A 13365-nucleotide genomic window follows, 5' to 3' on the forward strand; every position below is an offset into this window, starting at 1 on the left:
ATGTACAGTCAGACCTCGCTTAACCCCGCGCACACATCCGTTTTCCACAAAATATCCAGATAGGCGAGGGAACCGGATAATCGAACACACATACTGTATGTATGCATGGAATATGCTGTAAATCGTTAACCAACGAGTTTCTTCCGGATGGCGAGGGATCCGGATAAAAGAGGACCGGATAAGCGAGGTCTGACTGTAACGCAATACACTCAAACAAAGTGCAAATGTCATACAAGGAAGAACGGTATACTATAAAGTAGGGTGGGATATAATTAGCTGTGGTGTACTGTATATGGTTTGTACACCGCGGGTACCGCCTGCCTATGTCAGCTGAACAGAAGTACCTATGTCAGCTGAACAGAAGTACAGTCAACTTCGCTTATAACGACACTCGGCGGGGCATCAGAAAAGTGTCGTTATTCGCGAAGTGTCGTTATATCCGAAGTCTCATTACATGTGTCACAGTTGGATGGGACTTTGCTCCGGGCATGAAAATTATGTCGTTATTCGCGAATTGTCGTTATATCCGCAGTCGTTATTAGCGAAGTTGACTGTACCTAGTCAGTGAAGTACACAGCAAGTATAATAATAATTATTATTACAAATTCAAAATTTTCAAATCATGAACGTCGTTCTACGAAAAAGAACAATCGAAAGAGAAAATTTGGCCTAGTTATCCGGTGTGAGCCACTAAATTTGAAAGGTAGATATTCTGAGCAATACGCCCTATCGTCGTTATTGTTGCTTTGACATACTCGAACACTACACATGTACACACACACACAAACACACACACACACACACACACACATACACACACACACATACACACACACACACACACACACACACACACACACACACACACAAATAGTCAAGGGTTGTTCAGACAGCTGCCGAAAATCTTATTAAATAGAAATCCTAGTAGAAGCGTGTGCATGAAAGCGATACAGCCAATGTCACCTTTTTGTTGCTCCCAGTCTTTTTCACTACAAAAATAGAATTGCTGCATCCAAGCACGGAGTACTTATGCAGCCACTTTCGGCTGCGTCCGCGAAATAGAGCTGTCAGTGACACGAGGCTGCTCTACGCACCTGCCCTGCCTCCATCTTCTCATGGTGTTGCAGATAAGAAGCACAGCTCTGCGCTATATGAGTCGAGGTGATCGCCGATTGTGCACAAGGTGCTTTCACTTCTCACGGAGTATACGCCGCAGGATCTTTCCCGATGGAGACTTCGGTAGTTCGTCCACAAACTCGACGCCACCCACTAGTTTCTTGTAGGCTGCCAGCTGGATCGATGGAAGAAATCAAGACAGCAGGCCAGAACATAGAATATGATTGTACTATCGTGTAAATCAGCATGGTCTGCAAATATTGTGGCAGGTTGCCAAGGCTGTTGGTTGTGAATGCACACACACACACACACACACACACACACACACACACACACACACACACACACACACACACACACACACACACACACACACACACACACACACACACACACACACACACACACACACACACACACTCGAACGCACACGCGCACACACACGCACACACACACACACACACACACACACACACACACACACACAGGTTCTGTTCACTTTGCGTCAAAACCCATATGAAGCTTTTGGACGTTTCTCAAGCATGTCCAACTTTAGCCTTGATATGCAAGCCAAAAACAATAACACGCGCATATACAAAGGCTGTTGGTATAACGTCTACTGGTGACTGTGCACTCCGCATCATTTATCTCTACTAGACGGACATACCCGAGACGATATGAAATCCGACAGTTCACTCTCCGTCAGATCCGAGCCGGGTCGTCGGACCACGTACGCACGAGGTGCCTCGCCAAGCCTCTCGTGCGGTACACCAATAACGGCAGCGTCCGTGACATCAGGATGGTGGAGAAGTTCGGCTTCCAGCTCAGCCGGGGCAACCTGGAATCCTGGTAGCGGAACAGAGAAAACGGTTCCAAGAAGACACTATCTTACACCGTTGATCACTCTTGTTCTCTGGTGCAAAATATACCCATAACCAGTGAAGACTTCAGGCTAATATGCAGATGAATAAAACAATTTAAAAACAACCCATGGATCCGTGTACCCGGGCAAATCAAGAACCACCGTTCTGCTTCTGTGGGACAATATCCCCCAGCAGATGATTTTATAGACCAATGTACCATGGCCTAGGCACTTGCCCTCTGCTCTGATTACACTCTGTGTACAGTCCCAACCTGGACACTTGCCCTCTTCCACCAACCTGGACACTTGCCCTCTTCCCCCAACCTGGACATTTGACCTTTTCCCCCAACCTGGACATTTTCCCTCTCCCCCCAACCTGGACACTTGCCCTCTTCCCCAACCTGGACACTTGCCCTCTTCCCCAACCTAGACATTTGCCCTCTTCCCCAACCTGGACGTTTGCCCGCTTCGCCAACCTGAACACATGCCCTCTTCCCTCAACCTGGACACATGCCTTCTTCCCCCAACCTGGACATTTGCCCTCTTCCCCCAACTGGGACACATGCCTTCTTCCCCCGACAGTGACACATGCTTTCTTCTCCCAACCTGGACACTTGCCCTCTTCCCCCAACCTGGACTCTTCCCCAACCTGGACATTTACCCTCTTCCCCCAACCTGGACACATGCCCTCTTCCCTCAACCTGAACACTTGGCCTCTTCCCCCAACCTGGACACTTGCCCTCTTCCCCCAACCTGGACAATTGCCCTCTTCCCCCAACCTGGACATTTGCCCTCGTCCCCCAACCTGGGCACTTGCCCTCTTCCCCCAACCTGAACACTTGCCCTCTTCCCCAACCTGGACATTTCCCCTCTTCCCCCGACCTGGGCACTTGCCCTCTTCCCCAATCTGGTCATTTGCCCTCTTCCCCCAACCTGAACACATGCCCACTTCCCCCAACCTGGACACATGCCTTCTTTCCCCAACCTGGACACTTGCCCTCTTCCCCAACCTGGACATTTGCCCTCTTCGCCCAACCTGGACACTTGCCATCTTCCCCCAACGGAATATTTGCCCTCTTCCCCCTCATGAATCCGCCCAGTCCACATTCCTTCTCCGTTTCCCTCCGTTTTTCTTTCCTTTCAGTTGCATCTTCCTCTCTGCTCTCAGGTAGGGCTGAAACGAATGCTCAATGAAGCGAACGAATATTCTTTTCCGAATACATGTGAAACGAAGAATATTCCGAATATTCTAAACCATACAATATCCAGCATAAGCGAAGTTGTGGATCATGCTTGCATGGTTGACTCCAACGCGTACATGCAAGTAATAATAAATAATAATACAATATCCATGGATACCTAGTTGTATCCATGGTAACCATAGACATCAACTGGTGTATACCCCAATTACAGGAGGGACATTTGAAAAGGACAATGTTATCATTTGTCTTGCTGATGACAACACATGGAAGGTGGCAATCTCATCCACTGTCTGCACCAAATAAACCTGTTCGATATCAAAAAGGCGAGTTTCTGTACATTTACGAACATTCTTATTCTACTCTAACGAAGAATATTCTTTTTCCGATCTGCACATTTCGAATATTCGAATAATTCGAATATTCCTTTCAGCCCTACTGCTCTGTTTTATTTTCTCTTTTCGTTCGTCCCTCTTGATATTTGTACTTTGTACTGTTGAGGCAACGAACTGAAATAATAAAAACCAAACCAAACCTGGACATTTGCCCTCTTCCCCAATCTGGTCATTTGCCCTCTTCCCCCTACCTGGACATTTGCCCTCTTCCCCCCAACCTGGACATTTTCCCTCTTTTCACAACTTGGACATGTGCCCTCTTCCCCCAACCTGGACACATGCCCTCTTCCCTCAACTTGAACACTTGGCCTCTTCCCGCGACCTGGGCATTTGCCCTCTTCCTCCCAACCTGGACATTTGCCCTCTTTCCCCAAGCTGGACATGTGCCCTCTTCAAGTCTTCCCCCAACCTGGAAACTTGCCCTCTTCCACCAACCTCAGGGGCGTCACAGGGTGGCTGGGAGTGGTACGACCGGGGGTCGGGGGTGTCCCCCGGAGAAAAAATACGGGTTTTTCGGCTAACAGGCCACGTTTTAGCACTCTACAGCCGCAAAGGAGGGTTCCCTAGCACTTATTAGACAACCCCACTCCAGCTCCAAAAACAAACTTCTCATGGATTTTTTGGTATTTCTGTACATCGTAGGTAGCAAGGCAAAAGGAACCCATTCAATGATTCAGCTGATCAGGGCCATTGCCCTCGAAAAAATCGCAAAATCCGAAGTACAAGCGTGCTGCGCGTTCTAGCAAAACTGCCAAAAATCTGCCGCGTCGCGTGCACTATGTACACGGCCGCGGCCTAGCGCCTGGACAGTCGCGAAGTAATTTTATTTGTTTTTAGAGAGAGAAGAAGATCCTTTTTTTCGTTCTGTGGGATTGAAAGATCTGCCAGTGGACCGGAGAGCTACAACACTGGAAGCAGAAGAAAGCGCTTGCGGAATCTTCTCTGTCATCGTGGCAACAGGACTTTAGTTTGCGAGAGACTTTCGTCGCGGACGCAATTCTTGTTGCTGCTACCAGAAAACTCGGGGAACGAAACGATCGTAAATCGTTATAATATAGGTGAAGCGGGCGCGGGTCGTGTCGGTGAACAGCTGCAGAATATTCTGCCGCCGTGGAGCAGCAGTCCAAACACTTTTCAGCTTCGGAGAATGAAGCGCTTCCCTTTTCTGTTGACAAGCGCTGCGTTCGCGGGTGTAATGCATTTTCGAATCCGCTTGCAGTAGATCGTCAGGAGCCAGAGGTACTAGGTAGGTGTCGTTGTGGAAAGAATATAATTATGATTGTTGTAGCTGACAAGTGACATACATGTAGTGTCTCTTGACGTGCTGATCACCATTGTAACATGGTAGATCTTGGAAAATTTTAGTTCTGGACCCAGTGATCGCCGCCAGCTCAGCTCTGTTTCCGTCAAGTTTGCAGTGAATGCGTCCGTGAGGAATCCATCGTCTGGTTGTCTCTACCCGTGACTCCAACCGCCTATCGTATTGGATAGCCGCCTGGAGTCTTGGGCAATAGCTAGCTGCTAGTGCTAGGCATCAAGTCTGTATGCTCCTTGCAATGAAAGTAACAGTTGCGATGTTTTGTACAAGTCCGAAGAGTCCTTGAATTTTTTTATTGCTTTTTCGGATGAATTGGGTGGACCATCCTGGACGAAAAGTGGTACGACCATGGTCGTAGTGGTCGTACCGTGTGTGACGCCCCTGAACCTGGACACCTGCCCTCTTCCCCCAACCTGGGCACTAGCCCTCTTCCCCCAACCGGGACACTTGCCCTCTTCCCCCGACCTGGACACTTGCCCTCTTCCCCAACCTGGACAATTGCCCTCTTCCCCCAACCTGGACAATTGCCCTCTTCCCCCAACCTGGACATTTGCCCTCTTCCCCCAACCTGGACAATTGCCCTCTTCCCTAATCCGGTCACCTGCCCTCTTCCCCAACCTGGACATTTGCCCTCTTCCACCAACCTGGACATGTGCCCTCTTCCCCCAACCTGGACACTTGCCCTCTTCCCCAACCTGGACAATTGCCCTCTTCCCCCAACCTGGACATTTGCCCTCTTCCCACAACCTGGACATTTGCCCTCTTCCCCCAACCTGGACAATTGCCCTCTTCCCCCAGCCTGGACTCTTGCCCTCTTCCCCAATCTGGACATTTGCCCTCTTCCCCCCAACCTGGACATTTTCCCTCTTTCCACAACTTGGACATGTGCCCTCTTCCCCACAACCTGGACACATGCCCTCTTCCCTCAACTTGAACACTTGGCCTCTTCCCGCGACCTGGGCATTTGCCCTCTTCCTCCCAACCTGGACATTTGCCCTCTTCCCCAACCTGGACATTTGCCCTCTTCCCCCAACCTGGACACTTGCTCTCTTCCCCCAACCTGGACATTTGCCCTCTTCCCCCAACCTGGACATTTGCACTCTTCTCCCACCTGGACATTCGCCCTCTTCCCCAACCTGGACACATGCCCTCTTCCCCCAACCTGGACATTTGTCCTCTTCTCTCAACCTGGACATTTGCCCTCTTCCCCCAACCTGGACAATTGCCCTCTTCCCTAATCCGGTCACCTGCCCTCTTCCCCCAACCTTGACATTTGTCCTCTTCCCCCAACCTGGACATGTGCCCTCTTCCCCCAACCTGGACATTTGCCCTCTTCCCCCAACCTGGACAATTGCCCTCTTCCCCCAACCTGGACATTTGCCCTCTTCCCACAACCTGGACATTTGCCCTCTTCTCCCAACCTGGACAATTGCCCTCTTCCCCCAGCCTGGACTCTTGCCCTCTTCCCCAATCTGGACATTTGCCCTCTTCCCCAACCTGGACAATTGCCCTCTTCCCCCAATCTGGACATTTGCTCTCTTCCCCCAACCTGGACATGTTACCCTCTTCCCGACCTTGTGCTTGCTCTCTGCTCTGACTACGCTCTTTCGCACAGCCAGAGCCAGAGCTGCACCAAATACAACAAACTAAAACAGGCAGCGAGGCTGTGTGCGTAATGGCCGACAGGCAGCGAGTTTGTGTGCGTAATGGCCGGTCTAGGAAACCTGCACGTGGCACATCTGTAGGACCTACTTCATACTGGACCTAGACTCCCTGTTGCATCCAACAACCTGTTCTCCAGTCCTGTACGTGCTCTACAAGGCAAACCTGTCCAAACACAGACCAGCAGCTACTGTAAACCCAGAAGCCGTTGCGATCCTGAAACGCTTGCATTTTTCGCGATGGGCATGAAATGCGAAAGTGAGTGGGCGCGATACGCGAAACTGTAGACTCGAGTCAATCATCAAATTGACTCCAATTGCAAACACTTGCCAGCGCCAAATGGTCCGTCATCGCAATTCGCGAACTAAAACTGGCGCAAACGATTCCAGGTTTACAGGACTCTCTCTCACCTTTCACCTTGATGAGCTCCTTGAGACGGTCGACAATGAAGAAGTGGCCATCTTCGTCGTAGTGTCCGATATCGCCCGTATGCAGCCAGCCTTCCGAGTCCAGCATCTCAGCCGTGGCTTCTGGGCGGTTCAAATACCCTTGGAAGATCTGCACCGTGCAAACGGGATCAACAACAGAGCCGAGTCACTATCAAGGTCGGAATCAAAATCCCAGCATCACATGTTACCCTCTCACCTACCCATCCGCACATAGACACACACAGACATAGCCATATATGCAAACACACGCACGCATGCACATACACCCACACACATCTACCCCCAGTAAACTTCCTCCTCCATTGCACCAGGGAATGTCAAGCCAGATCAACAAATATCTCTGAACTCTGCAGCACTTACCTGTGGCCCACGGACACAGACCTCGCCGTCCTGAAAGGCAGGCAATGAGCGTGACTCCCCGTCGAGGCTCTGTACTTTCACCTCAGTGCTCGGTGTCGGAACACCAACTGAGCCCAGCTTGTAGCTACTTCGAGGTGATATATGACAGACAGGACTGAGCTCTGTTAGACCATAGCCCTTTTTAAACACACAAACAAAGACAGAAACATACACATCTCACAACTGCTAACGAATACCAAGCACGACTATGATGAGTACCATATTTCCCCGAATATAAGTCGCACGCAATTATAAGTCGCACCCCCATTTTCTGGTTTTAGCCATATTGATTAGATATTATTGACTTCAGGAGTAAGTCATGCTCGATTGTAAGTCACACCCCATTTTTACCCTTGGAATTTAGTGTACAAAGGTGCGACTTATATTCGGGGAAATAAGGTATGTGACGAGTAATCGGTATGATTGTTTCGCCCCTAAGACTTCACATATAAACCTTCCCCTAAACAATCACCCCACACTCACCTGCACTACTGGTCTCCCCTGCAGGCGTTTACTCAGCTCTTCCTGCACGCCGCTACTCAGCGGAGCGGCTGCACTGAACGAGTAGTGAACGCTGGACAGGTCGGTGGCTTGGCCACGCGGATCGTTCAGCAAGAACAGGATCAACGGCGGCGCGACGAACAGCTGTGTCACCTTCTCGCGGCTAATGATGCCCGGCAGTGTGTTCGGATCGAACTTTGGTACGGTCACTAGGCGACATCGCTGCAGGAACAGTGCAGAGCAGGTAGGAAGTTCATTAGGAACAAACAAAACATCATGGCTTGCATGATAAGAGGGCATAACAGTTTTTAAGGTGAACTATTTTGTCCGCTTCCAAGGGAACTCACGGCGGCCGCTAGCACCCAGTAAATCCTGGGTTAGAGGGTAAGAGGGCAAGAGGATATAAGCTTCAGAATGCATGACAGGCCGTTATGGAAGCCAGTCAAACATGCTGTTACAGCGAAACTTCAGTACTACTTCCAGTAGTAAATCGTACCTCCAAGGACCATAAATGTCTGTACTGTACATCTAAGGTCTAAGGTCTAATGACTGAACTGATATAGCATCTAAAAGTACCCATTTTTCTCATAGTATTTAAAATTATGATATCCAGAGTATTACTACATGTATTAAATTTACAGTCAAATGTATACATTTAAGGGTCACTGTACTACTACAATACAGGACTAGCCGTGACCAACATGATCATTTCTTCACGTGCTGTGATGATCAATGATCACCAAGACTGGTACAGGCTTCCAATCATGTTCTCTCCAAAATTCAATGATTTCTAACTGATCATAATCCTACAGGCGTAAAAATCACAGCTGCCACCATGTTGCGTTCGGTCGGCAAGCCGCGCAGGGGTCCATTGCGGCACAAGGCAAGGACTGATTTATTTACATTGAGCATGCGCATATATATATATAATACAGATGAGAGATTGAGTAATACAGATAAGAGATAGAGTGACAATACAGAGAGAGACACTACGAAGAAAGACAACAGAGAGAGAGACAATACGGAGAGAGACAATACGACACTACAGCATGTACGCTTTAGAATACAAACAAAAAAGTGAGACTAGGTAGATGGACAATACGGAGAGAGAGAGAGAGAGAGAGAGAGAGAGAGAGAGAGAGAGAGAGAGAGAGAGAGAGAGAAAGAGAGAGAGAGGGGGGGATAGTGTTGTGACAAACACTATACACTACACTAACGACCAGCTGCATTGAACACCCACCTGGTAGATACCACTGGCCAGCAGGACGACCATTCCGTAAATGTGGTAGAACGGCATGACGCACAGAACACACTCGTCGTCGGACTGCCGATAGTACAACAGCTCTGGCTCGTTGGCCATCTGCAGCACGTTGGCTATGAGATTGCGATGCGAGAGCATGACTCCCTTGGGCAAGCCGGTCGTGCCACTGCTGAACGGTATGACGGCAGTGTCCTTAGCAGCATCCACAGTGAATCTAGGCAGGAGGCCAGCACTGGACTGCAACAGCAGCTGAAATGGAGCAACGGTGACGTTGTTGTTGCCAATACTGGAGGGCCGCGTCCCATCAGTGTCCAATAGGATGACGCCCTTGACGTCAGTGTTGATAATCGCTTGCTCCACCACTGTTGTGAATAGCTCAGTGGTGGTGAACACATACTTGGCACCGGCGGTGTGGAGCTGCTTGTGCAGCTCGTGCGACGTGTACACAGTGTTGGCCGTGCTGACCACGCCACCAGCCATCATGGTGCCCAGGAACGCCGGCGCGTACTCGGGCCGGTTGGGGCACAGGACGGTGACCACGTCGCCGCGCTGCATGCCCAGATGCTCCACGAGGCCAGCGCCGAACCGTGCACAATTCTCTTCTACTTGGTCCAGGGTGTACTTGAGGCCCGTGGTGGCATCCTCCATGGCTGTGTAGCTTCGCCGAGGACCCGAGAACACAAACTCTGGTAGAGTCACGTTGCCGGCCGGAAACTCGATGTCTGCGAACGGGGAGTGCACTATGTTGTCATGACGACATGTCTCGGCGCTAGCGTGTCTGCACTGTTGCCAGGCGCGGGTGCAGGTGCTGCCAGACGGCGGTCCCCTGGGTAGTCGTGAATGACGGGAACGGCTTAGAAGTGTACGAAGCATGACGGCAGTGGGAGTCTAAGTTGTCAACTGGTGCACTGACAACAGGCACCGGAACACACACAGTAACACGATCCTTAAGTCAGCAGGGTGCTCGCGAAGACACATACTAGTACCAAAGAGATGACGTGGATGACCTCATCGTGAGTGTTTTTATGGAGTGAATGACATCATTGTACTCTAAGTCAACAAATATTCGGCGGATATCTATTTTCGGCCCGGTCATGTTTGGCCGAAAAAATTTGATGCGGCCGAAATTTTGTTTCGCAAGGTTCAGTGTGACAGTGTATACAGGGGGCAGCAGTACGGGTCGAAATTTTGATGCGGCTGAAATGGGTTTTAGACAGGGAGGCCGAAATTTGAATGGGCCGAAAATTTGTAGACTTACAATCTACTTTGTATAGAGTGGCTTACCAGTATGCGGATACGTGTCTGCAATGTGTGGGCGTTGCTATGGCAAGTGGTGCTGATTTGACAGATCAACGCAACAGCAGGCGCGAATTTGAACGTCAGTTAGTCCGTAAATATCGAACTTTTTTCACCAAACGAATTATTTTAGTTTAGACCCAACCCCTCCCTCCCTCCCCCTCAGAACGTAAAAAATGTTGACATACATGCATATACAACGGCCATGTACATGATACAATGTTTTCTGAAACGAAATTGGTCAACCCCCTCCCACCCCATAACGAAATTATTTCGTTTTGTGAAAAAAACTTCGATATTTATGGACGACCCCTTATAGGATACGAAAACATTTCACCTCTTTTCACGGGAGACCATATGAAGCGATCACGTGACCGGAAACCGGTCGAAGTGCATTTTGTTTGCTTGTAAGTTCTGAGCACAGAATAACATTTCCCTTTCCGGCCTGTCTAGACAGCGGGGAAATCCTCGCTCAGTTGACAAGACGTGTGGGTCAGCCAAGAGTGCGCTGCGGTGCGGTAGACAGATCTAAACGATATGATAGTAAATTCACGCTTCAAGCAGGAACCTACAGTCGTGGCCAAAGAAATCAGACCCGTGTGCCAAAAGCAGCACAAGGCTCACGCAACCCCTGTAACCCTCGGATGGACTGTACTGTTCGGACCGTGCACGATGAAATGGAAGCGCGGCGTTACCGTTTTGACTCGTAGTCGGATTTCTTCGGCCACGACTGTACAAACTTACTAGGATGTGTATCACTTATCATGGATGCGGCTAATGGGGTCTTTCTTGGCACTTGTGCCAGTGGTTGTGAGACTTATCCCCTCACCCCCACCGTTAGGCGCTGCATCTGCCGCTAGGGTTTACCGGGTGTTAGCGGCCGTCGTGAGTTCCCTTCGGGAACGGACACGATAATTTACTTATCACTATCAGTATCATTATCATATGCATGACCCCTCTATAACTAATTAAGTGGCACAAGACCGAGGTTTACAGCATGAAAAAATCGATGTGCATTCATGATTCTTGAAGAAATAGGATCGAGGAGATTCCACAAGAAAATTCATTCATTTTGTTTTTCCAAGACTCTGTGAGTGTGCGAGCGAAACATCCAACAGCAAACGGGAGCAACTGAGAAGTCAAGGTGAACACATGGACGAGTACGCAAAACAATCCAAAGAAGTGAAAGCCGACAACAAACGTTACTTACTGCAATTATGTCAAGCTATGGAAATCTAATATGCATCGGTATAATAGCGGCGCACGTTCAAGCTCCAGCGCGCTGACAGCAGTCCGGGACGCGGTAGCCTACTGATTATTCCGACTCGTGAACCAATGGTGGACTGAGAGAACAAATTAATTTGTGGTAGAACACGGTCCAAAGATGCAGTGGTGCAGCTGGTCATGCAATTTCAGTCATAAGACTTTACTTAGCGAGTTGTACCCGGCCTCAGGTTGAAGACATCTGGCTACATGTACACTGCACGCTAGCAGCGTCACCTTCAGCAGAGTTGACAGTTTCTTTTCTGCTAGCCGCTGTGCTAGTACAGTATAGACTACTTTGTATTCGTAGAACAATCTACCTGACGTTTTTTTGTACTTTTGTAACAAGGACATTGTTGCTTTGGCCGCTTGGGTCACACATCCATGGCTCAAACTAATTACACAGTCCTGCATCTAGGCTAGAGGTAGGATGGGGGAGGGGGGCTAGGAATGGACAAGCACAGCGGACATCGCGTGACCACAATCATGTCACTACAGAACAATAGAAACCATTACCGTCGTTATACAGATTATCATGAATATATATATAGATAATATAAATAATATCTTTATTAGGATGACCCAGGCTTGTCGCCTATCAAGGGGTTCACCGCTTTGAAGGATGTACATGTACACGTATGAGCTAAAGTGAAAGTAGTGAAAAGTTGTGCAGCGTGAATGCATTGGGGAGCACACGGGGGGTTATGTACATGGCGTAGGCATACCGGAGAGCGAAGCACTATGTTTGCAAGTGAGTTTGCGAAGCTCATTCTTGAAAACAATAATGGATGGTTCTGCAGTTAGTCTTGGTGGGAGGCAGTTCCATAAGAGGGAGGTTTGGAAGAGAAACAACGATTTTGATGTGGTCTTTGCTTTAGGGAGAATAATTTTGTTAGGGCGTCTCGCACTCTGCGTGATATTGAAATGGAATGAAGCTAGGCAACGTCGATACTTGAAAATAAATTTGTGCATGGTAACCAAGCTTAAAAACTGCCTGCGGTAAAGAAGGGATTCAATGTTAGCTTTTTTATTAAGATCCTGCTTGGGTGTATTAAAGTCGATTTGGACTTTGCGTTTCCTAAGGTAGGATCTTGCAAACCTGGCCTGGACTCTATCCAGCTCAGTCAAGTCGCTTGAACGAAGACGAAAGGACTACACTACGACGCTATACTCAATCACAGGTCTAACATAGCACTTGTAGAGGAGCATCATGGCCTGCGGTGTAAGACGATGTGCCATGTGACAAAGTAGGCTTACTCTCTGCTTGAATTTGCGACTGATGTCAAGGTAGTGTTGACGGAAGTTTAGGTTTGCACTGAAGCGAACTCCAAGATGTTTGAGGATGTCAATACTGGGAAGAGGTAGACCCTCCATAGTGTAGGTGGCAGATGTTGGTGCTGGTGATGATGCTGCCGCTGGCTTCTTACGGAAGCTTAAAACAGAAGTTTTTGAGGGCGAAAACTCTCCGCCTCTTTCCCTGGCCCAGTTTTGACATGCATGAATGTCCGCTTGGATACAATTACAAGGACTTGACAGAGAGCCTTTGTACGGCAAAAGTAGAGTGACATCACCCGCAAACAAGAAGGTGTGCGAATGATGTATGGCTTCTGGTAGGTCATTAATGTAGATCACGAACAGTAGAGG

General features: G+C 49.0%; 1 protein-coding gene across 1 annotated transcript; it reads right to left on the reverse strand.

Annotated features, from left to right (window-relative positions):
• Nucleotides 1-225: 225 nt before the first annotated feature.
• LOC135823206 (probable 4-coumarate--CoA ligase 1) lies at nt 226-12163 on the reverse strand. The gene is made up of 8 exons (XM_065336051.1): nt 11669-12163; nt 9142-10070; nt 7884-8123; nt 7362-7538; nt 6963-7110; nt 1784-1962; nt 558-1291; nt 226-344 (listed from the first exon to the last, which is right to left on the reverse strand). The coding sequence occupies exons 2-7, from the start codon at nt 10033-10035 to the stop codon at nt 1190-1192; spliced, it is 1740 nt and encodes a 579-aa protein (XP_065192123.1). The 5' UTR covers nt 10036-10070; nt 11669-12163; the 3' UTR covers nt 226-344; nt 558-1189.
• Nucleotides 12164-13365: the final 1202 nt, after the last annotated feature.

The sequence above is a fragment of the Sycon ciliatum genome, chromosome 8 (genome assembly GCF_964019385.1).
Source record: "Sycon ciliatum chromosome 8, ocSycCili1.1, whole genome shotgun sequence".
NCBI lineage: Eukaryota > Metazoa > Porifera > Calcarea > Leucosolenida > Sycettidae > Sycon > Sycon ciliatum.